This window comes from Artemia sp. Qi Xiang Cuo, chromosome 20, assembly GCF_049724085.1.
Source record: "Artemia sp. Qi Xiang Cuo chromosome 20, ASM4972408v1, whole genome shotgun sequence".
NCBI classification, from domain to species: Eukaryota; Metazoa; Arthropoda; class Branchiopoda; order Anostraca; family Artemiidae; genus Artemia; species Artemia sp. Qi Xiang Cuo.
In genome coordinates this window covers 15,153,304-15,178,538 of record NC_142813.1, presented here as the reverse complement: position 1 = coordinate 15,178,538, position 25,235 = coordinate 15,153,304, and the positions used below count along the sequence as shown (strand labels likewise).

The 25,235-nt window shown below is 36.3% G+C and overlaps 1 protein-coding gene across 1 annotated transcript; it reads left to right on the top strand.

Moving 5' to 3' along the window:
- Positions 1–20: 20 nt before the first annotated feature.
- Dpck (Dephospho-CoA kinase) lies at positions 21–25,235 on the top strand. The gene is made up of 4 exons (XM_089106488.1): positions 21–202; positions 5,530–5,733; positions 12,822–12,909; positions 24,859–25,235. Exons 1-4 carry the CDS (start codon positions 91–93, stop codon positions 25,172–25,174), a joined length of 720 nt encoding a protein of 239 aa, XP_088962614.1. The 5' UTR covers positions 21–90; the 3' UTR covers positions 25,175–25,235.

Genomic DNA, 25,235 nt, shown 5'->3' with positions numbered 1-25,235 from the left:
GCCATCTGTCAAATTTCAGATTTGGGATTGCTTCGAGATGGCAATATTGTATAAAATATTAGCAGGATAGTATACCCAATTATTGTAAAGATGTTTATAGTTGCTGTTACTGGAGGAATTGCGAGTGGGAAGAGCACAGTTTCTAAGATATTTTCTGAAAAAGGCATTCCAGTGATTGATTCAGATGTTATTGCACGAGAAAGTAAGTTAATCCCATTTTTAACTGGTAAAGCTAGATGGCTCTTATGTCGATGAGCTAATTATAATTAATAATGAGCTAAATTAAAAGGACGGATGTAAGCATCACAATTTTAGAAAAAGCATTATCAAACCCTCCTGTTGCAATTTGCCAATCCCACCGAGCATAAATATATATGTCTTCTTCTTCCTTTTGATTTTTAAGTTGATTTTGTTGCAGGAGAAACATATATATATAAGTTTCTGCCAAAATACGTGTTTCAGGGTAATTGGACCGCTGATGGCAGATCAAATGAGAGGAGCTGTTTGTACGCGCTGTATATATATATATATATATATATATATATATATATATATATATATATATATATATATATATATATATATATATATATATATATATATATATATATATATATATATAAAAATATATATATATATATATATATATATATATATATATATATATATATATATATATATAAAAACATATATATATATACATATATATATATATATATATATATAGAGATATATATATATATATATATATATATATATATATAGAGATATATATATATATATATATATATATATATATATATATATATACATATATATCAGGCCTCCCACTGGGTTCATAATTATGAAAAAAGTTCATATTTTTAACCTAGGTTCATAAATGGTTCATAATTTAGAAAAAAGGTTCATAAAGTTCATATTTTTCTTGTCATCAGGTGGAAAGCACTTGCGGTTGCTGTCTTTTTCCCTATAAAGGACAAGCAAAGCAAATGTAGGTGCAAGTTTTATTTCAAACGTTTCAAACTTTAACACTCAGCATGTTTTGTGAACATACATTTTCTTCTTTCAAAAAGACATTGTTACATCTAATTTGGTTTATAATTTGTTACATCTAATTTGGCCCCTATATCTTCTTGTACTGAGCTATCTTTTAGTCTTTTCCTTTTTTTGGCTTGAGTCTTTGCTACCTTCATAGAGTTTTCTAGTAGTAATATTCCTAAATAGTTGAATTAAGCTTATGAGCTGTAACATAACTTCTTGGCAGAAGATCATAAGTTGATTGATTATTCTTTTTTTTTTCTTTTTCTTTTGTTTTTTACATGGATTCACACTAATGCTTTTTGAAAGGACCTTCTACGCGACATTGGATCTTCTTACTTGGCGTTGCTTTACGATGAGACTACAAATGCCAAAGGTGCAAAGGAGTTGAATATCATGATTAGATACTGGTTGGAGACCGAAGAAAGAGTCTCTGTACGCCACCTACAGTCCTTTTTCATACGACACGCAAAAATGGAAGATTTACACCAGCACCTACTACAAGCTCTAAAGGATGCTAACCTCGATCTCCGTCAAGTCTTGATGCTGGGAAATGACGGACCTAATGTCAACAAGAAAGTTTGGAGGTTATTTGATTCCGAAGTTAGAGCTATGCACAGTGATTGAGGCCTAGCTGACATTGGGACATGAAGCAAACACATGGTCCGTAACGCTTTAAAGGTTTGGACCATCAGGGATCCAAAGTTTCTGATTTTGCGATCTAAATTTTATACTTCTTTATGGTTGGCCTGCTCGTTTAGAAGAGGTTTGTACCATCCAAGAGAATCTCAAGCTTCCTCCACATCGTTTTCTGAAACATGTGCCAATTCGATGGCTAACCCTCGTTGTTTCAGCTGAGAGACTTGATGAGCAATGGGATGCTCTCGATGAGTATTTCCTGAAATTCATCTCTAAGAAAAGACCAGAATTGATAAAGTCTAGTGGATACCGAGAGATTTCTAGCAGTCTCCAGTGTACCGCAACCAAAGCGTTAGTCCTCTTTGTCATATCTTTGAGAAAGCTATTTTCTCAGTTCACAGAGTTCTTGCAGCATGATAAACTACCTTTCCATATTCTCTATGACGGAGTACGTAGACTAGTAACGATGACCGCCAGCCATTTTGTCAATCAAAGGGCTTTGACTGATATTCAGAAGGGAAAAACTTTTTCTGAGCTGTCCCATTCAAGCGGGGATTTTCTACCATCCGATAAAGTAGCATGCAGTGACGGCATGGAAAAATGCCTGTCGAAGGTACACAAAGTTGATGCTCTGAATTTTAGGAGTAGTGGCAAAACTGAATACCGGACTGCTTGCTACCATATTTGAGATAAATAGCTAGGTCAAAGTATCCTTCAGCTTTTCCGCTGCCTGCGGCTGTATGCTTTAAATACAGAGACAATAACACGCGAATTGGCGGAAATTGTTGGATTTATGCTTTTCCGTGTGACTACTGAAGCTGCTAGTGACAAACGGAACTGGCTCGATCTGGAATTGCGTTTGCCTAAGAACATGACTTCAGCGATGATTGATGATCTACGGAGCTCGGTTTTTAGTCTGAAAATCTATCAATAACAGACAAAATATCCCTCTTTTTAAAGATAGTAAAAGCAGTTCTTTGAATATTGCATGGGGCCGCTGATGTTGAGCGTGATTTTTCCGGTCAGGACGGATCAAGACCGTTGAAAAATCATCGATGAAAGTCAAAATGCTCATTGCTATACTGATAGTCTCTGACGTTCTAAACAGGTTTGAGGACAAGTCCGAAATTGTCCATATTACCCGATAGCTGTTTAATTTTGGGCAAAACGCGTGCCAGAGCTATAAACTGTGCCTGAAAACCGAGTGATCTAGACAAGCTGAAGAGAAGTCCAAAAGGAAAAGAAGAAGAAGAGGAAAAAAGAGGATGTTATATGAGAAGAAGGCCATTGAACACCTGGAAAAAGATTTGGTTGAGAAGAAATCAGTTGAAAAGGAGAAGAGACAAGCAGTAGAAAGGCTTCTTCAAGAAGCTAATGACACGCTGAAAAAAGCTATCGATGCCAAAGAATTTCTAGAAATAAGCCTTGCACAAAGTATGATCGAGGCTTTGAGCCCGAAGATGCGCGAAGATGAGGTAGCCAGAGAGGTTGAGTGGATTCAGAGCAGAGTAAACAAACGAAAGTCGTCCTTAATTTCGTCATGTTTTGCCAAAAAAAGGAACAAGTAGAGTGGACTATTTTGTACTATTGTATTTTGGGTAAATATTTGCCAAATCATATTATTGAGTTACGACTAAAGTGAACATATCACTCAATGCCTTTTTTATTCTCTTTACAAATACATTAATCGTTTTTGTCAGTAATGAATTTTAGCCCCCACCCCTATATATACCAATTCAGGGTATATATTTGCACATTAGGGGGGGTGAGGGGAAAAGTTTAAAATTACCTCTGATTTACATCAGAAATAAAATTACCCCCACCCCCCTAATGTGAAAATTTTTGCACACCAACTGCCACTTTGTGTGTCCACGGACAGTTTCTGAGGTGCACATATCGTAAATTAAGGTTCGTAATAGGCTCATAAAAAGTTCAATTAAAAGTTCATAAAGTTCATATTTTTGTGATAAAAGTTCATGAGGTTCATGTATTTCACAAAAAATCTAGCGGGAGGCCTGATATATATATATATATATATATATATATATATATATATATATATATATATATATATATATATATATATATATATATATATATATATATATATATATATATATATATATATATATATATATATATATATATATATATATATATATATATATATATATATATATATATATATATATATATATATATATATATATATATATATATATATATATATATATATATATATATATATATATATATATATATATATATATATATATATATATATATATATATATATATATATATATATATATATATATATATATATATATATATATATATATATATATATATAGTAGTAGTAGTAGTAGTAGTAGTAGTAGTAGTAGTAGTAGTAGTAGTAGATAGATAGTGATAGTGATAGATATATATATATATATATATATATATATATATATATATATATATATATATATATATATATATATATATATATATATTGGCGCGTACAAACAGCTCCTCTCATTTGATCTGCCATCAGCGGTCCAATTACACTGGAACACGTATTTTGGCAGAAACTCTCTCAAAATGCCTTTGAAACCAACTCGAGACTTCGAAACCTACTTTTAATTCCTAAAAACATCTAATAATAACATTGCACTACTAATTACCGATTTTCATGTATGTATTGGAATAAATTAACTTAAAATTAGTTTCTTCAAAATTAGTGTCCCAACGTTGAAGCCAAGTTTCGCGTTCAAGAGAGATCTGACTCGTCTACCCGTGAAAAGATCTAATGTCGCTTATGTTTATACCGGTTTATACAATCCCTGGAGCAATGGCACCACGGTCCGAGGTTTTATAAAAGCTGAAATAGGGAAAAGTCATACTGTTAATACATATACTGTGTTGTAAACATACAAGAGACCAAGTGTAGTACTTTAACATTTTATGAGTTTATGCATGGTCGAATATGCTCAGGGGCGGACCTAGAGTAAAATCTTGGTCGAGGGCCAGGGGCGAATCTCAAGTGTTTTTGTTGGTGGGGGGAGGGGAGACGGGTCCATATCTGGATAGTCAACGGACATGGGATGTATAATATTTTTTTTCTCCACATTATTGGGGGGGGGGGCAACTGCCCCCCCCTTACACCCCCCAACGACGCCCCTGGCGAGGGCCAATGTGACAAGGGCGCCATTGAGTAAAAGTTCGGGGGGGGGGGGAGGCAATGTGACAAAGGTGCCAATAATTGACCAAATTGACAAATTTATTAAAAATAAGAGTAAAATAAGGAAAAAAGCAGGATAAGATCACTAAAGAACTGGCAGACATACCCTTTCTTTTCTAACTAAAATCGTCGTATTTTGACGATTTGGGTTTATATTATGCCAGCTGGGAACTATTATAGATTGAGTTCTTTTTGAGAGGTTTTTACGTTGGTTAATATGCATTTTGTACAAACTAGGCCTAAACATTTCTAGTAATAGATTTGTGGAACCAATTACTATTGAAGCTGGTTTTTTGGTTATTCAGTCTTACCAAACGCAGTTATGATGGCTTGGGCTAACAAGTTTTTTTACTTTCAGTATCCAGGTTTTATTGTATGTAAAATCAGTAATATCTGGCCGCTGGGCCATTCGGATGCAACATCTGCCCCTCTGGTAATTCTGGAAGTCTATTAATTCTTACTGAAAACGTTCTAAGAGCTTTATTCCCTAGTTTGTATCTCCCCCCCCCCTCTCTTGCGTTCGCACCATTCATTGCATATGAAGTGTCTTACTATGGTTTTACATCTTAATATATTTTGTTTTTTAACTTGTTTTTTAAATTTGATTGTTTATTCTTTCATTACAGTTGTCGAGCCTGGTTCAAAAGCATGGACAGAAATAAGAGAACACTTTGGAAGCAAAGTCTTTAATTCTGATTCAACACTTAATAGAAAAGCTTTAGCAGAAATAGTCTTCAATGATCCAGAAAAAAGACGAGTTTTGAATGGACTAACCCATCCTAAGATTCAGAAAAAGATGTTTTGGGAACTAGTAAAATGCTTTTTCAAAGGTAGGAGGGTAATGCACAAAAAAAAGACGTTAATGTAACTCTTAGAGTTTTCTGTATGGCCTAAAAAAACAAATTCAGGTTTTGAAGTAAAAAATCTAAAAAGACTTTTACAACAATTAGTCATAAAGAAAAGGACCCTTTAGACCAGATAAATCTAAACTCAGCCAAACACATAAGAACAATAGTAGTCATAGCATTCGGTCAGTATATCAATATGGCCATTTCAACTAAAACTGTCAATAGGCCCAAAACGTGTGCCTACTTAGTCGAATTGATCTGCGCAGGCCCAGGGACAAGGACTCTAAATTAAGCCTATCACCCATCCGAAACAGAGGCCTCACAACTATAATTCGGTAAAACTTAAATAATAATTCTGTCAAAATCAGTTTTTCGAAGAAAATTGAAAAGCAATGCATAAAACTAGTAGAAATAAAGTTACACAATAAGACAAACATAAAACGAATGGAAATTGCTATGCCTTTCAGAATAATGTCATAATATACTATGCCTTTCAGAATAATATCATAATTTAATATGCCTTAAATTCAAAATGAATCACTGAGAAGAGAAAATTTTTTTTATACTTCTAGATAATGGGATATGAAGCATTCATTTGTTATGATCGCGGGGAAATTCGTCAAAACTTTTTTTGAGGGGACTAGATGTAAAAAGAGATTGGATAGCATGGGCGCCCATATGGGGGTCAGGGGGGGCTCTTGCCTCCCCCTGGCTGAATGATGCTGCCTTATTTTTATATTTTTGTTCTGAGATTTCTATTATATAGCATTAAAAGTAGCAATTAGACGAAGTTTGCCCCCCCTGGAATTCAGCTTATGGGCGCCCATGTTGGATAGATATTAAAAACACTAAACTGTGTTCGAGCGTGATCTGTGAGATGAGTTTTAAAAAAAACTAGTTGTAGTGGAAGCAAGATGATAAAAAAAAGAACGCCGGATTTGAATCTACTAGAAATCGAATTTATGCATTTGAAAGAAGTAAAAAAACACACCCTTCTTTTAAAGAGATGTTGATATCTTACGTGAAACACAATATTGGGCATATGACCCCCCCCCCTATACTGACCCTACAAGCACTCGTTCTTTCTGCAAATAACCATCACTTATTCACACATTTCCCCATCAGCTTCATTGAGAACCCGTTGAACTTTTGTTTTAGATTACGGTGTTTGTTTTTGTAAACATGTGACTTACTGCACTCCGATAGGAAAAATTCTTATTGATGTTTTAATGATTGATGTTTTTATTGATGTTCCATCACCTCCACGCAGGCCTTTTTCTGAAACACCCTGCTTGAACTGTAATCATGCAAGTTCTTGCATTCTTTATGATTAAAAAACCATAGTAGCCCCTCCGAAAACCCCAAACCCCATCAACAGCTTATTAGTGATAAGGCAGGCAAGCTGCGTCTTATTTGAACCTGGTCGCACAGGGATTCAAAATGTATGATTGGTGGACTAATGTAGATTCGTTGCTCGGATTTTCAGACTCAGCGTTATTTTTTAGATTCTATATTTATCTTTTGGGCATAAAAATAAGTAGTCTAACTGAAGAAATTTGCAAGAATGGCTTGCTCAGGGTCCATCAATCAGCCATTGTGCTTTACCAAAAAAACAAATCCGTATTTCTTAAGTTGGACATATTGACGAAACTGTGTCTTAAAAATATACAAATCACTAGAAAAGTGTACGTATTATTGCATATTTGATGAGGATGTCAAGAACTAAGCTGGATTCCTGAGTAAAAAGTTCTCAAAGACCCCCTAACAAGGCCCTCTAACAACGCTATGGAAAAGTGCTTTGCCTACCGTCATTTGCGTATGTCATCTTTGTCTTCGCTGAAAGACATCTGACCTTTCATGTTAGATGATTGCAAAAGTATTTGCTAAATTGTTTTCAAATGAAGGATTAGAAGAGCAATGTATGCTAAATATAAACACTTTGATTCTCCTGATCTGCAGTCTCCTCCTGATTTTCCCTTTGAGAATATCTTCGCAAAAGGTTTTCGAACGGGCAAAAATGTTAGATTCAATCTTTAGGCGTAATAGCGATAATATATTTCCTATTGACTAAGTTAAACTATCTATCAAATAGAGTTTAATTATAGTTTAAAGTCAGCGTACTTGACTTTTGCTTTTTTTAAATTGTAATAATAGCTGGGCCCTTTCCACCTTCAAAACGACTTGGGCTCTTTCAATATAGAACTTTTTCTACTCCCAGATGCAACTGTAACAAGTACGGGTGTAAATAGGATTCCCTTTTAGAAGGGCTATGAATCATATTGATGGGTGAAAGAGTCCCAGAATTCTCGAGCACTCCGAAAACCGAAAAGTCCTTTACAGCAAATTAACAGATAGTTAATAATGAAGAAAGTCTTTATTCTTTATGCTGTCTAGTCATAGGCAGCGCAAACGCGCTGCCTAAGTAAAGAATGATGCTGGCACAATGTATTGTTTATTTGTTTTTCCATAACAGGGCACTTCGTATCGAAGGAGTTGTCGTAGAAACTTCGAAAAGGGCTCATTCGATCGGAATTTAGAGTGGTTAGTGCCCTTTTTAATAGTCGAAAGTGATTGGATGTTGGCACAATGTATTATTTTTTTTTTTTTTTTCCATTAGAGCAGGGCACTTTGTATAGTAGAACTTGTCGTTGAAACTTCGAAAAGGGCTCATTCAATTGGAAATTGGAGTGGCTTGTGCCGTTTTTAATATTCGAAAATGATTGGAAGGCAACTAACACCCCTTCCACGCCCACCATTTCGCGAAACACATCCAATCAAAATTTTGAGATAACTATTTTGTTCAGCGTAGTTGAAAGTTTTGGAAATTAAGTCTTTAAGGATGAGAAATGATGTTTTTGAGGAGGACACTCCCCCACAGCCTTCAGGACAAGTGTGGTAAGTTTTGTCTTGGGGGAATATAAGGCTTTTATAGGAAGCTTTTTCTTAGAAACTTCAAAAAAGGCTCATTTGATTGGAAATTCAAAGGGCACGTGTCAATTTTATTAGTCGAAAGTGATTTGAGGGCAACTAACCCCCCTCTCACGCCATCCTTTTCCCCAAACGCATCCAATTAAAATTTTGAGATAGCCATTTTATTCAATGTAGTTTTAAGTTCTGGAAAATAGGTCTTGAGGATGACAGTCCCCCCACAGTCTTCAGGGCAAGGGTTTTAAGTTATGCCCTGGGCGCATATAAGGTTTTATTAAAAGCTTTGTCGTAAAAGCTTGGAAAAGGGCTCATTCGATTGGTAATTCAAAAGGCTAGTACCCTTTTTAATAGTCAAAAGTGATTGGAGGGCAACTAACCTCCCTCTCACGCCCACCTTTCCTCCAAACACATCCAATCAAAGTTTTTAGAAAGACATTTTATTCAACGTAGTTGAAAGTTTTGGAAATTAGGTGTTTAAGGATGACAACCGCTCCCCCTCAAAGCCCTCAGGGCAAGGGTTGTCAGTTATGCCCTGGGGGCAAATAAGGTTTTTATTGAAGGCGTTGTCGTAGGAACTTCAAAAGGGCTCATTCAATTAGAAATTGAAAGGGCTAGAGCCTTTTTTAATAGTTGAAAGTGATTGGAAAGCGACTAACGCCCTTCTCACGCCCACCATTCTCACAAACACATCCAATCAAAATTTTGAGATATACATTTTGTTCAACGTAGTAGAAAGTTCTGGAAATTAGGTCTTTTAGGATGATAAACCACTTAGAGCCCTCAGGGCAAGGGTTGTAAGTTATGCCCTGGGGGCATATAAGGTTTATATATAAAGTTGTTGTAGAAATTTCAAACAGGGCTCATTTGATTGGAAATTGAAATTGCCCTTTTAATAGTCGAAAGTGATTAGAGGGTAACTTATCCCCCTCTTACGCCCACCATTCCTCCAAACACATCCAATCAAAATTTTCAGATAGCCATTTTGTTCAACGTAAGTTCTGGAAATTAGGTCTTTGAGAATGACAACCCCCCTCCCAGCCCTCAGGGCAAGGGTTGTAAGTTATGCTCCGGGGGCGTAAAAGGTTTTATTAAAAGCGTTGTCGTAGAAACTTCAAAAGGGCTCATTTGATTGGAAATTGAAACGGTTATTGCCATTTTTAATAGTTGAAAGAGATTGGAGAGCGACTAATGCCCCTCTCACGCCCACCATTTCCCCAAACACATCCAATAAAAATTTTTAGATAGCGATTTTGTTTAACGTAGTTGAAAGTTCTGGAAATTAGGTCTTAGAGGATGACAACCACCCTAACAGCCCTTAGGGTAAGGGTTGTAATTTATGCCCTGGGGGCATATAAGGTGTTTATAGAAAGCGTTGTCGTTTCAAAAAAGGGCTCATTCGATTGGAAATCGAAAGGCCTAGTGCCCTTTTTAATAGTCCAAATAGATTGGAAGGCTTGACATCTTTATAATAAAGGTCGATGTGGGTATAATGTATTATTTTTTGTTGTTGTTGTTGTTGTTTAGACCAGGGCACTTTGTATCGAAGGAGTTGTCGTGGTAACTTTGAAAAGGGCTCATTCAATTGAAAATAGAAAGGGCTGATGCCCTTTTTAATAGTTGAAAGTGATTGGAGGGCAACTAATCTCCCTCCCACGCCCACCCTGCCATTTGCTCATTATGTTTAAAAATTAAATGTTGCCATCAGATTAAATCAAAATGCACTGTGTTAATGCTAATTTCCAATAAGGCATCTCAGCATTATCCCAAGTACGACTGAGGGTATTATGTTCAAACTTTCGGGACTGCTTCTGCTCTTAAAATTCAACCAGATCAAAATAGTGTAAGTGTTTCCAAGCTATCAAAGAAAGTAAGCAGATTTTTTTGCGAATGGTATCAAGTTTTTCATTTCAGGTCAACTAGAGCATGTATGGAACGAAATTAAACACTATTATTTGTGTAAAGATCTTTAAAATGGGGTATGATGTTCAAAGTTGCTGGAATGTTTTCTCCAGGATAGAAATAGCAGGCCAAAATTTAAAATCTTAAGAAAAACAAAAGACTTAAAGTATTATTTTCTTTTTCTCTGAAAAGACTATGTCAATATAAATCGAACAGAAATTAATTAAAAAAAAACTTTTTAATTAGCGAGCAGAAATTCACATAAGTTGGGCTCAAAACCCCTATGCCTTCCCAAGGCCAGAACAAAATTTGCACTTTACTGAAAAAAATAGAAATGAATGTGCATTGTCAGTTTAATATACATATGTTGATATTTAGTAATCAAAATGTTAATATTATTTGATTTATTAAAGTTATAAAAGTAAAAACATTTATATTTTTTTTCAGGAAAGTGCCAATTTTGTTCTGGCCTTGGGAAGGAGTAGGGGTTTTGAGCCCAACTTTTGTTAATTTCTGCTCGTTTTGAGTTTGACTCGATTATTTACTGTAATTTCTGTTCGTTTTAGATTTCATTTATATTGATGCTGATATGTGGTAGTTTTACGCTTGGTAGATTATTTGATTTTATTTTTGCTCATTTTTTGTTTAATGGAGTTCTTTACTTTTCTTTGAAAAACTTACTTTGTGGAAGAAGTTTTTTTAATTAATCAAATATAAAATGAGATATTACTTTCAAGTGTTTTCACTGGAACTTAATTACCCCTTTGAGGCTTGACATATTTCTCGGCTTCTAGGCTCGAGTCTTAACGATTTTTATTTTTATTTTCCTTCTTTGTTCCAAATATTATTTGCTGAAATAAGAATATACCACCACTCCAACACATTTAGAAGAGTAGAAGAGTAGAATATTTTTATTTATAACACATACATAAATAAATGTCACAAAACAGCGCACATGCCTGGTGGCATATTTTTAGCGCTGAAAATATTGCCAACAAAAATACACAGCCATTTTCTAACTAAATTTTACAACAACGAAAAAGAAAACCCTAATGAACAAAATGCTTAGCATGTCATAAGATATTTCTTCACCAGTCTTAGAAAATGTCGCTTGTTGCTGCATTCTCGAACTGATGCTGGAATTGAGTTCCAGATTTTTGGGCCAGTGTGACGGATGCTGAATCCCGCTCTCGATGTCGGGCGAATTTCGCACGAAAAGTCAGAACGATGCGTAGTAGGATAATTATGAAATTGAGAATTAGTTGGAAAAATTCCGGAGAAATTTACAGGTAAATTACTATACTGATAATCGTGACAAATACTAGAGATAGAAATTAAATGAAGTTGGTCCAAAGAGAAAATTCCTGAAGTCCCATGTAGGAGTCTAACTGAAGATCTGCAATCTACATTAAAAATAATCCTCATTGCTTTATTCTGAAGTATTTGGAGAGATTTGAAAACGACGAAAACGTAGATGCCCAAACCGAAATGCAATAGAGAAAATATGTGTGGACGAAAGAATAATAATTAGATTTTAGAATAGCTTTAGGAAAGAAATGACGAAGATGAGTTAGCAAGCCCACATTCCGAGAAAGTCTTTAAAGATAGTGTTTTTAAATATTATTGAAACGACAAATTTTCATCTAAAATAATCCCAAGATATTTGAACTGATCTACCCGTTTTAATTCAAGACTATTCAAGAAAAGAGAGAATGTATCTGACACTACTGATCCAGTTCGTGAATATAACATATATTGGCATTTTTTTTTATTAAGAGTTAGTAAGTTCCTTGAATACCAATCAGATACAGTTATTAACGTACTTTCGAGGTTCTGGAAAAGAACTGATAGGTCCCGGTTAGGAAAGAAAATTACTACATCATCAACAAACATTACAATTTTGTAAAGAGACAACACTTCTGGTAAATCATTTGTAAAAGGAAGGAATAGAATAGGCCCAAGGATAGATCCCTGAGGCACTCCGTAATTAATCGGAAAAGTTTCGGAACGGAGATCACGAGACTTATCAACACAATCTAGTCTCCCAGAAAGGTAAGATGCAAAAAATTTAGCAGCTTGTGTTAAAAACCCATAAGACTTGAGTTTAAAAAGAAGCAAAACGTATTTCGATCTAAATACGTTTCATTGGCTCATCAAAATACTATGCACTAGTCATATCCGTTGTTATGTGAATACATTATTGTACTACTACAAAACCCTAATGTCTTATTCTCACTTTACAGGGTGTCAGATGGTTGTTGTAGATGTACCACTTCTTTTTGAAACCCAGAAGATCTTATCTTATGTAGATAAGGTTATTACTGTGTACTGGTAAGAAAATCTTTGTCTTTTTAGTGGTTCGTGTTTTGTTAGTGGCCAGTGGCGAAGGTTTGAGTTGACTTTGTGGAATAGGCACAAAGTTGTAAAGTTCAAAATAGCAAAAAACTATTTGAATTATTTGAAAATACTGGAAAGTATACAAAACTGTTAATACAAAGATATTTTTATTAAAAAGACTATGCAAAAGTATATATTATATAGACCTTATATAAATTACGCATTATAGAGACTGTAATAGAGAGAAAGAGAGAGAGATATAAGATGATTATATTTGACAAATACATACAGAATATTTTTGGGGCTCCTGCTTAGAAAACCTCTAAGGGATTGTAATAGAGTCTCTATAAATTATAATAGAGCCTCTATATACTATAATAGAGTCTCTATATATTATAGTGACTTTTGTCTATTTAATAGAGAGTCTCGCTTTTTGTGGTGCTATACCTAAAGGTCTTACAATAATTGAAACTATTAAATGGAAACTAAAGGTTTTCTTACTTTTTCTCCTCGATTGATACGTATGGAGTGAAGGGGAGGGGGGAGATACTAAGAATTCGATATATTTGAAAAAATTTTTACTATAGGAGAAAGCTAGACGATAGTTAACTTTACTTACACGGACGGGGGATCGTGAGCATCAGCAGAAGGGGCAGGTCACCCCTGTGGGAAGCAAGGGGAAGTTTGAAAAAGATGTATAAAAATGCAAACATGATAGATATTGATATTTAAATTAGTCTCTAGCTAGTATCATATATTCAGATGTGTTCATGTTAGGATAAGAAAAAGTAAAAATGACCTTCATACTGATTTCTGGTTGTTTTATCTTATCCAGATTATATTTTGAGACTATGACGCAGAGATATACGATCTTTTTCAATATAATGTTGAATATGAGGTCAACTATCCTCTGGTGGCGCAGCGGCTTTGAACTCAGCTTTATAATACGGGACCCAGAGTTTGAAAGAAAGTATAACAACACAAGACAGAGCCGACACAAGGATCTTAGGAGTCAAGAAGCGTCGTTAATCCGATGCAATACAATTTTGGTCTGCCATTTTTCCACTAGACATTGCCAAAAGATCTGGAACGTATGTTAAAATTTACGTTAATCATAGGCAGCGTAATAGCGCTGCCTAAAGAAAGAACGATGTTGGAACAATGAGTTATTTTTTTCTTCCTTTCTTTCTTTGTTTTAGACCAGGGCACTTCGTATCGAAGGAGTTGTCGTAGAAACTTCGAAAAAGGCTCCTACGATTGGAAACTGGAAGGAACTGTGTTCTTTTCAATACTCGAAAGTGATTGGAAGGCAACTAACACCCCTTCCACGCCCACTATTCCTCCGAACACATCCAATCAAAATTTTGAGATTGCCATTTTTTTTCAACGTAGTTGAAAGATCTGGAAGTTATGTCTTTGAGGAGGACACTCCCCCCACAGCCCTATGGTTGTAAGTTATGCCCTGGCGGCATATAAGGTTTCTATAGAAAGTGTTGTCGTAGAAAGTTCAAAAAGGGCTCATTCGATGGAAATTCAGAGGGCTAGTGCCCCTTTAAATAGTCGAAAGTAATTGGAGGGCAACTAACCCCCTTCTTACGCCCACCATTTCCCCAAACACATCCAATCCAAATTCTTAGATAGATTTTTTGTTGAACGTCGTTTAAAGTTCTGGAAATTAGGTCGTTGAGAATGACACCCCTCCCCCCCCCCCCACAGCCTTCAGGGCAAGGGTTGTAATTTATGGCCTGGGGGCATATAAGGTTCTTATAGAAAGCGTTGTCATAAAAACTTCAAAAGGGACTCTTTCGATTGGAAATTGAAAAGACTAATGGCCTTTTTAAAATTCGTAAGTGATTGGACGGCAACTAACCCCCCTCTCATGCCCACCATTTCCCTAAATACAAGCAATCCAAATTTTGAGATATTTACTTTATTCAACATAGTTGAAAGTTCTGGAAATAAGGTCTTTGAAGATGATAACCCCCTTAGAGTCCTCAGGGCAAGGGTTATAAGCTATGCCCTAGGGGCATATAAGGTTTTTACAGAAAGCGTTGTCGTAGAAAATTCAAAAAGGGCTCATTTGATTGGAAATTGAAAGGGCTAGTGCCCTTTTTAATAGTCGAAAGTGATTGGACGGCAACTAACCCCCCTCTCATGCCCACCATTTCCCTAAATACAAGCAATCCAAATTTTGAGATATTTACTTTATTCAACATAGTTGAAAGTTCTGGAAATAAGGTCTTTGAAGATGATAACCCCCTTAGAGTCCTCAGGGCAAGGGTTATAAGCTATGCCCTAGGGGCATATAAGGTTTTTACAGAAAGCGTTGTCGTAGAAACTTCAAAAAGGGCTCATTTGATTGGAAATTGAAAGGGCTAGTGCCCTTTTTAATAGTCGAAAGTGATTGGACGGCAACTAACCTCTCTCTCATGCCCACCATTTCCCTAAACACAAGCAATCCAAATTTTGAGATATCTACTTTATTCAACATAGTTGAAAGTTCTGGAAATAAGGTCTTTGAAGATGATAACCCCCTTAGAGTCCTCAGGGCAAGGGTTATAAGCTATGCCCTAGGGGCATATAAGGTTTTTACAGAAAATGTTGTCGTAGAAACTTCAAAAAGGGCTCATTTGATTGGAAATTGAAAGGGCTAGTGCCCTTTTTAATAGTCGAAAGTGATTGGACGGCAACTAACCTCTCTCTCCCGCCCACCATTTCCCCAAACACGTCCAATCAAAACTTTGGGATACCCATTTTGTTCCACTTAGTTGAAAGTTCCGGATATTAGGTCTTTGAGGATGACATCCTCCACAACCTTAAGGGCAAGGGTTGTAAATTATGCCCTGGGGGCATGTAAGGTTTTTTTTTATAGAAAACGTTGTCGAAGAAACTTCAAAAAGGGTTCATTTGTTTGGAAATTGAAAGGGCTAGTGCCCTTTTTAATAGTTGAAAGTGATTGGAGGGCAACTAACCCCCCTATCACACCCACCATTTTCCTTAACACATCCAATCAAAATTTTGAGATAGCGATTTTGTTCAACGTAGTTGAAAGTTCTGGAAATTATGTCTTTGAAGATGATAAATCCCCCACACCCTCAGGGTAAGGGTTGTAAGTTATGCCTTGGGGACATATAAGGTTTTTATAGATAGCGTTGTCGTAGAAACTTTAAAAAGGGCTTATTCAATTAGAAATTGAAAGGGATAGTGCCCTTTTTAAAAGTCGAAAGTGATTGAAGGACAACTAACCCCTCTCACGCCCGCCATTTCGCCAGACACATTCAATGAAAATTTTGGGATAGCCATTTTGTTCAACGTAGTTGAAAGGTCCGGAAATTATGTCTTTGAGGATGAAAAACCTCCCACAGCCCCTTGGGCAAATGTTGTAAGTTATGCCCTAAGGGCATATAAGGTTTTTATAGAAAATTTTGTCGTAGAAACTTCAAAAAAGGGCTGATTCAATTGGGAATTGAAAAGGCTAGTACCCTTATTAATAGTCGAAAGCGATCGGAGGGCGAATGCACACCGCCCACACCCATCATTTCCCAAAATACTTCCGATCAAGATTTTGATATAGCCATTTTGTTGAACGTAGTTGAAGGGTCTGGACATTGTGTCTTTAAGTATGACATCCCCCCATAGCCCTCAGGGCAAAGGTTTTAAGTTATGCCCTGGGGTATATAAGGTTTTTATAGAAAGTGTTGTCCTAAAAACTTCAAAATGGCTCATTCGATTGGTAAAGGGGAGGGCTATTGTCGTTTTTAACAGTCGAAAGTAATCGGAGGGAGAATCCCCCCCCCCCCTCCCATCATTTCCCCAAACATTTCCAATCAACATTTTGATTCGGCCATTTTGTTCAAGGTAGTTGAAAGGTCTGGAAATTATGTTTTTAAGGATGACAACCCTCCCCCCATAGCCCTCAGGACAAGGGTCGTAAGTTATGCCCTTATAAGGTTTTTATAGAAAGTTTTACCGTAGAAGCTTCAAAAAGGGCACATTCGATTGGAAATTGAGGGGACTAGTGCCCTTTGTATTAGTCGAAAGTCATCAGAGGGCAAATGCCCCCCCCCTCCCCACGCCCATCACTTCCCCAAACCCTCGCAATCAAATTTCTGAGATAGCCATTTTTTCAACGTATTTGAAAGGTCTGGAAGTTATGTCTTTGAGGATAACAAATCCCCCAAGCCCTCAGGGCAAGGGTTGTAAGTTATGCCCTGGCGGCATATAAAGTTTCTATAGAGCATGGTCATAAACTTCGGAGGGGGCTCACTGGATCGGTAATCAGACGCTCCAGTGCTCTTTTTAAGAGTCGAAGTGATCGAAGGGCAGCTACCCCCCTCATCTAATTGAAATTTGATATAGCCATTCTATTCAAAATAGTCATAGCCATTCTATTCACACACGTCATATTGTCCCGAAATGCGTCTAATAGAAATTTTGAGATAGCCATTCTATTAAAAGTAGTCTAACTATCATATAACAAGGCTTTTGGGGTTTAAACAAACCCAGAGATTAGGGGTGAGGGTTGTAAGTTATGCCCAGGGGGTATTTAAGGTTCTTATGGAAGGGATGGTTGTTTAACTTTAGAAGAGGTTCAGTCTTTTTCAAAACAAAACGAACATAAATTAATTAAAAAAAAGCTTCCACAAAATAAGTTTCAAAAAAAGTAAAGAACTCCATTAAACCAAAAATGAACAAAAATAGAATCAAATAATCTACCAAGCATACAGCTACCACAAATCAGTATCAATAAATAAATGAAACCCAAAACAAACAGAAATGAAAATAAATAACAGTCAAACTCAAAACGAGCAGAAATTAATAGTAGAGTTCTAAACCCCTATGCTTTCTAAAAGCCAGAATATAATTTGTACTTTACTGAAAAAATTCTTTTAAATGTTCTCATTTTTATAGCTTTAAGAAGTCGAAATTATTTACGATTTTAATGAATAAATTTCAGCATATGTGTATTAAACTGACAATGCTCGTTTTTTTCAGTAAATTCATTTGAATTTTTTTCATTAAAGTACGAATTATATTCTGGCTTTTAGAAAGCATAGGGATTTAAAACCCTGCTCATATTAATTTCTGCTCGTTTTGAGTTCGAGTCTGTTGTTTATTTTAATTTCTGTTTGTTTTGGGTTTCATTTATTTATTGATACTGATTTGTGGTAGTTGTATGCTTGGTAGATTGTTTGATTCTATTTTTGTTCATTTTTGGTTTAATGGAGTTCTTTACTTTTTTTTTAGAAACTTATTTTGCGGAAAAAGTTTTTTTTTTCAATTAATCTTGAAAATAATCATATTTCACTGTGCTCTAAAAAAAGAAAGTATTAAGCTGATAGCTTGCATTCAGATTAAATAATTTGACTACTTTTTCTTCAAAAATGACTAAGTTTCTTTCAATAATATTCGGTTGATTGCAATCCAATCTAAGTAAGATTTTCAAGTATTCTGCAGCTCAAATTTTATTAAGGCTTTTTCAGTTGGCTTGGGTCCACAGTTGTGCCAGCAGGATATGTTCCATTTATAATGCTATAAAATGCAGAGCAATTGAAAAATAAAAAATAGTGTTATTTGCTGCTTTTTCCGTCTTCTGTAAACCCTTTTTGGGGTTGCCACCAAAAAATGTAAATGCAATGAAAAGTTAAAGGAAAAAATGTAAGGAATGCGGCACTGAATCTACAGTCCCTACCGGCGGTACTGATCTCGGCTTCATGGCGCTTCAGCCTGGAAGTGTAATAGGGGACTGGGGGGCAGCCATCGTATGCTTTCACATACCCTTCCCTTTACCTTCCCCTAGTTTTCTCTAGATACCCTTTTAGAGCTGAGTTGATTCCATCTGAGCTACAGAGTGACACCTGTGACAACCAGTGACACCTGAACTCAAACCCCAGTCCTCAAGGACAAATGATTTCAAATCTTGCGTGCTAGTGTTTACGTCTCTCTTGTTATAAAGTGGAATAAGAGCCAACTCGGTGTAATAACACAGAAAAATTAAATAAGTTAAGTTAAATTTAATAAGTTAAGTGATTCTATTTCTTTTGCATATATAAAATATTAATGCATAAATCCAACCTTTAATCAGTCTGTTTCACTTATTGGAGCAATAATTTGTTTTGGCTAATCAATAAGTGACTTCAAACTTGATTTTCAATGTGCTTGAAAGAAATGTGTTAACAAGGGAGAAAGTATGTATAAAACATTCCTGCGTATCAGACTAATAAAAGTAGAATGGATGTTTAAAATAATTAATCAATATTAATTATTATAATTATTAGAGAAAAGTCTAAAATAGGTGTTGTTTTTAATGAAGCGAAAGCCCTACCCTATAGAGTTTTGGGAAGGCGGTAGAGGTTCAGGGGGTCGGGAATAAGTTCGGTTTTGGATCGTTAGTGTATTTAAATTACTGTAACTTGAAATTGCGGTGAACCTTTCATTGAAGCAAATATTTTAAAAACAATCACAAATATTTTTAAATATTTGAAAATAATATAAAAAAAATTCATATTCGACCACGGTGTGCCATGTCCAGTGACAGATTATAGGACCCAGAAACATATTACACCTATTTTCTGACGCCACAAATTCATACAACCTGATTGTTTTGTCTTCGTTAAGGCTCTCTTGGTCCTGACTATACGTAAAATTAAAGCTGATTAGGAAGCACCTATCTGTGGTTTCCAAATTCATGTTCTGAACACGAAAAGACAGCCGAACACATTTTTTTTTTTTTTTACATTAGGATCCCCGTCGATTCTGAACGTGCACCATTTTTTTTTTTTTTTTTTTTTTTTTTTTGCAAATAAGGGGCGACTTGGCCCTGAGATTTACTTTTTAAATTTCGATCTGTTTACATAAAAGGGTTTATTTGCCATTTTTAGGCCTAAATTTGGGGCAAACATTTTTTTTTCTTTGTCTATGGGGTCTCCTTTCCGAGATAATTTCAGACATAAATTCCATGCCAAACTAGAAAACTAATTTTGTATATTCTTGTGGACCTCTGGCCCTATTTTAGTACCTTAGATATCAGTTGGCCCAAAAACATACGAGTGTAAGTTTCTATCCGTTCAGAGAAAAGAAGTGTTTCAGGCCCTTTTTGGCGGGAAACAATTTTCTTTTTCTGTTTGTGCATTGGGGTTTTCTTGACAGAAGGAATGAAGGATATAAGGGTATTCGTTAATTTCCTTGTCACAAGTACTTTCAGATCCAAGTGTGAATGAAATCTAAATCTTTCTTTCTAGCCCAAGTTTCGTTTTTAGCCCATTCTCCCTAACAGTTCCTTTTTTACACAAAGGTCTACATGGCTCAAAGACTCATGGCTGCAGTTTCCCAGCTGGTCAGAGAGAGAAAAAAGGTCTTTCCTTTTCCAGAGGGGTATCAAGATTTTTTTCTCTATTTCCTTGTGCATCGAGGGTTTCTCAACCCAACAACTTGATACTATAACTTTGAGTCAAACAAAAACAAAAAGTTTGGGGCTCATTTTGGACCCAATTTTCGGGGCTGTAAGTATCAAACTGATCAGGGACAGCAATTTTCAGCCCATTGACACCCTTCTCCGTACCAGCAGAATCTTTGATCTACCTAATGTTTGGTTTCAGTCAATGATTTTCTTTTATTTTTGTTTTACTATTTTTGGGTTCTGTATTTTGGAGGCCTGAGCCCTAACTCGAGGATATAAGATCATTGACCCTGTTTTTGGATGGTTCAAGTTTTCTTCAAGTTTGTTTTTCCTGTGCTTTGGTTTTCTCATGAGCCAATGATTCAATGATATAGGTATCGAGGAAATCAGAAATTTTCTCCCTTTTCGGGTGGTCCACATCTCAAAACTAAAGTTGTTTTGTTCAATTTTTTGGCCCATGAACTGACGTTTATAAAATTCAAGCCGCTCTTATAATAAAAAAATTGGTCCTTTGTTGGAGACATTAATTAAAGAGGGGGATAATTTCTCCCCTCTCCCTATATTTTGAAAAATGTCTTTTCTGTATATCCATTTATGAAATAAAAATAAAAAAAAATCCTTGCCCCCTTCTTCATTTTGTAAAATTGCGCCCGTTTTCAAGCTTCTATGACCACTCTGTACGAACTGGGCTAGAAAAAGATGAATAAATACATAAATAAAACAATACATTGAAGCCACATGGCTCTTTGCTTGTTTGCTATGGCAGTGCTAGGATAAGTGTAGGTATTTTAACTATTATATCATAGGCAGCGCAAACGCGCTGCCTAAATAAAGAACGATGTTGGCACAATGTATTATTTTTTTTTTCTTTAGACCAGGGCACGTCATAACGAAGTATTTGTCGTAGAAACTTCGAAAAGGGTTCATTCGTTTAAATCTTGGAGTGGCCTGTGCAGTTTCTAATACTCAAAAGGAATTAGAAGGCCACAAATGCCCCGTCCACCCTCACCCTTTCCCAACACATATCCAATCAAAACTTTGAGATGGCCATTTTGTTCAGCGTAGTTGATTTCCAAATAGAAAATATGTTTTTGAGGAGGACACTCCCCCACAACCCTCAGGGCAAGGGTTGTAAGTTATGCCCTGGGGGCATATAAGATTTTATAGAAAGCATTGTCGTAGAAACTGCCAAAAAAAGCTCATTCGTTTGGAAATTCAAAGGCCCTTTTTAATAGTCGAAAGGGATTTGAGGGCAATTAACCCCCCTATCACGCCCACATTTTCCCCAAACACATCCAATCAAAATGTGAGATAGCCACTTTGTTCAACTTAGTTGAAAGTTATGAAAATTAGGTCTTTGAGGATGACATCCCCCCCCCACAGCCCTCAGGGCAAGGGTTATAAGTTATGCCCTGGGGACATATAAGGCTTTCATAGAAAGCGTTGCCGTAGAAACTTAAAAAAGGGCTCATTCGATTGGAAATTGAAACGGGTAGTGCCCTTTTTAATAGTCGAAAGTGATTGGAAGTCAACTAACACCCCTTCCACGCCCACCATTTCCCCAAAAACATCCAATCATAATTTTTAAATAGCCATTTTGTTCAATGTAGTTGAAAGATTTGGTAATTATATCTTTGAGCAGGAAACTCCTCCCACAGTCTTCAGGGCAAGGGTTATAAGTTATGCCCTGGGGGCATATAAGGTGTTTACTGAAAGTTTTGTCGTAGAAACGTCAAAAAGGGCTCATTCAATTGTAAATTTAAAGGGCTAGTGCTCTTTTTAATAGTCGAAAGTGATTAGAGGGTAACTAACCCCCCTCTCACGCCCACCTTTTCCCCAAACACATCGTATAAAAATTTTGAGATAGCCATTTTGTCCAACGTAGTTGAAAGTTTTGGAAATTATGTCTTTAAGGGTGACGAGCCCCTTCCCCCCCCCCACAACCCTCAAGGCAAGGTTTGTAAGTTATGCCCTGGGGGCATATAAGGTTTTTATAGAAAGCGTTGTCGTAGAAACTTCAAAAAGGGCTTATTCCATTGGAAATTGAAATGGCTAGTGCCCTTTTTAATAGTCAAAAGTAATTGGAGGGAAACTAACCCCCCTCTCACGGCCACCATTTCCCCAAACACACACAATCAAAATTTTTAGATAGCTATTCTGTTTTCAACGTAGTTGAAAGTTCTGGAAATTAGGTCTTTGAGGATGACACCCCCCCCGCCCCACAGCCCTCAGGGCGAGGGTTGTAACTTATGCCCTGGGGCATATGAAGTTTTTATAGAAAGAGTTGTCGTAGAAATTGCTAAATGGGCTGTTTCGATTAGAAATTGAAAGGGTTAGAGCCCTTTTTAGTTGTCGAAAGTGTTTGAAGAACAACTAACCCCCCTCTCACGCCCACCATTTCCCCTTACACATCAAAATTTTGAGATATTCATTTTGTTCAACGTAGTGGAAAGTTCTAGAAATTAGGTCTTTGAGGATGAACCCCCCCCATCCCTCAGGGCAAGGGGTGTAAGTTATGCCCTGAGGGCATATATGGTTTTTGTAGAAAGTTTTGTCGTAGAAACTTCAAAAAGGGCTCATTTAAATTGGAAACTGAAAGGGCTAGTGCCATTTTTAATAGTCGAAAGTGAATGGAGAGCAACTAACCCCACTCTTACGCCCACCATTTCCCCAAACACATTCAATCAAAGTTTTGAGATAGCGATTTTGTTCAAAGTAGTTGAAAGTTCTGGAAATTATGTATTTGAGGATGACAAAACCCCGAGAGCCCCAGGGCAAAGGTTGTAAATTATTCCCTGGGGGCATATAAGGTTTTTTAGATACCTTTGTCGTAGACACTTCAAAAGGGACTCATTCAATTGGAAATTGAGAGGGCTAGTGCCCTTTTTAAGTCGAAAGTGATTGGAGGTTAACTAACCCCCCTCTCACGCTCATCATTTCCCCAAACACATCCCATCACAATTTTCAGATAGCCATTTTGTTCATCGTAGTTGAAAGTCCTGAGAATTAGGTCTTTGAGGATGACAATCCCTCCAAAGCCCTCAGAGCTAAGGTTGTAAGTTATGCCCTGGGGACGTATAATGTTTTTATTGAAAACTTTGTCATAGAAACTTGAAAAAGGGCTCATTTGTTTGGAAATTCAAAGGGCTAGTGCCCTATTAAATAGTCGAAAGTGATTGGAGGACAACTAACCCCCCTCTCACGCCCACTATTTCCCCAAACACATCCAATTAAAATTTTGAGATAGCCATTTTTTCAATGTAGTTGAAATTTTGGAAATTAGGTCTTTGAAGATTACAACCCCCCCCCCCCCCCACAGCACTCAGTGTAAGGGTTGTAAGTTTTGCCCTGTGGGCATATAAGGTTTTTATAGAAAGCGTTGTTGTAGAAACTTCAAAAAGAGCTCATTCGATTGCAAATTGAAAGGACTAGTACCCTTTTTAATAGTCGAAAATGATTGAAGGGGAACTAACCCCCTTCTCACACCCATCATTTCCCCCAACACATTCAATCAAAATTTTGAGATGGCCATTTTGTTTAACGTAGTTTCAAGTTCTGGAAAGTAGGTCTTTGAGCATGACAACCCCCCCCCCCCCACAACCCTCAGGGAAAGGGTTTTAAGTTATACCCTGGGGGCATATAAGGTTTTTATTATTGGGAATTGAGAGGGCTAGCGCCCTTATTAATAGACAAAAGCGATTGGAAGGCAAATGCCCCCCCCCATACCCATCATTTCCCAAAACACTTCCGATCAACATTGTGATATAGCAATTTTGTGGAACGTAGTTGAAGGGTCCGGAAGTTATGTTTTAGAGTATGACAACCCCCCACGGCCCTCAGGGCTAAGGTTGTAAGTTATGCCCTGGAGTATATAAAGTCATATAGAAATTTTTGTCGTAAAAACTTAAAACAGGCTCTTTTGATTGGAAATTGAGAGGGCTATTGCCCTTTTTAATAGTCAAAAGTAATCAGAAGGAGAATCCCTCCCCCCACGCCCATTATTTCCCCAAACATTTCCGATCAACGTTTTGATATGGCCATTTTTTTCAAGGTAGTTGAAAGGTCTGGAAATTATGTCTTTGAGGATGACAACCCTCCCCCCCCCATAACCCTCAGGACAAGGGTCGTAAGTTATGCCTTTGGGGCATTTAATGTTTTTATAGAAATTTTTGTGGTTTTTATAGAATTTTTTGTATAGACATTTTAGAAAGCATAGGGGTTTTGAACCCTACTCAGATTAATTTCTGCCAGTTTTGAGTTTGACTTATTTTAATTTCTGTTTGTTTTGGGTTTCATTTATTTATTAATGCTGATTTGTGGTAGTTGTATGCTTGGTAGATTATTTGATTCTATTTTTGTTCATTTTTGGTTTAATAGAGTTCTTTACTTAAAAAAAAAACTTATTTGGTGCAAAAAGTTTTTTTGATTAATAAGAATAAATATAAAGTGAAAGTAATAATAAATGTTGAATAGTCGGGTCTTAGCTCTGTCTACCTCTCTATCCACTTATATACTTTTTTTATGCTCGCTTAAAAATTTTTCAGCAACGAAGAGACACAGCTTGAAAGACTTCAAAAGCGAATGGATATGACTGAAGAAGAGGCTAAGAAACGAATTGCTGCTCAAATGCCACTAAAAGAAAAATGCGATATGTCTGATTTTGTTATTGACAACACTGGACCACGTGAAGATACCAGAGAAGAAACAGAGAAAATAATTCAATATTTACAAAGTTTAAATTTACATTGGGAAAACAAGCTAAGGATGTTTCTTCTTTCTCTTGCAATCTTGGTTTTTCTGGGGGTGACGCTTGGGGGTTTGTATCTTTTATTGGCTGGCAAACTGAAAGTGTCTGAATAATGTTTTTTCTTATTTTGTCGTTAGTTCTTTTATTTTAGCTCCATTAAAAAAGAAAATTGAT

Excerpts from the sequence above, each read along its gene's own strand:
- Dpck (XM_089106488.1), top strand. The coding sequence starts at position 91 with ATGTTTATAGTTGCTGTTACTGGAGGAATTGCGAGTGGGAAGAGCACA. Across the intron at positions 5,734-12,821 it reads AGTAAAATGCTTTTTCAAAG|GGTGTCAGATGGTTGTTGTA; the intron begins GTAGGAGGGTAA and ends CTCACTTTACAG. Across the intron at positions 12,910-24,858 it reads AAGGTTATTACTGTGTACTG|CAACGAAGAGACACAGCTTG; the intron begins GTAAGAAAATCT and ends AAAATTTTTCAG.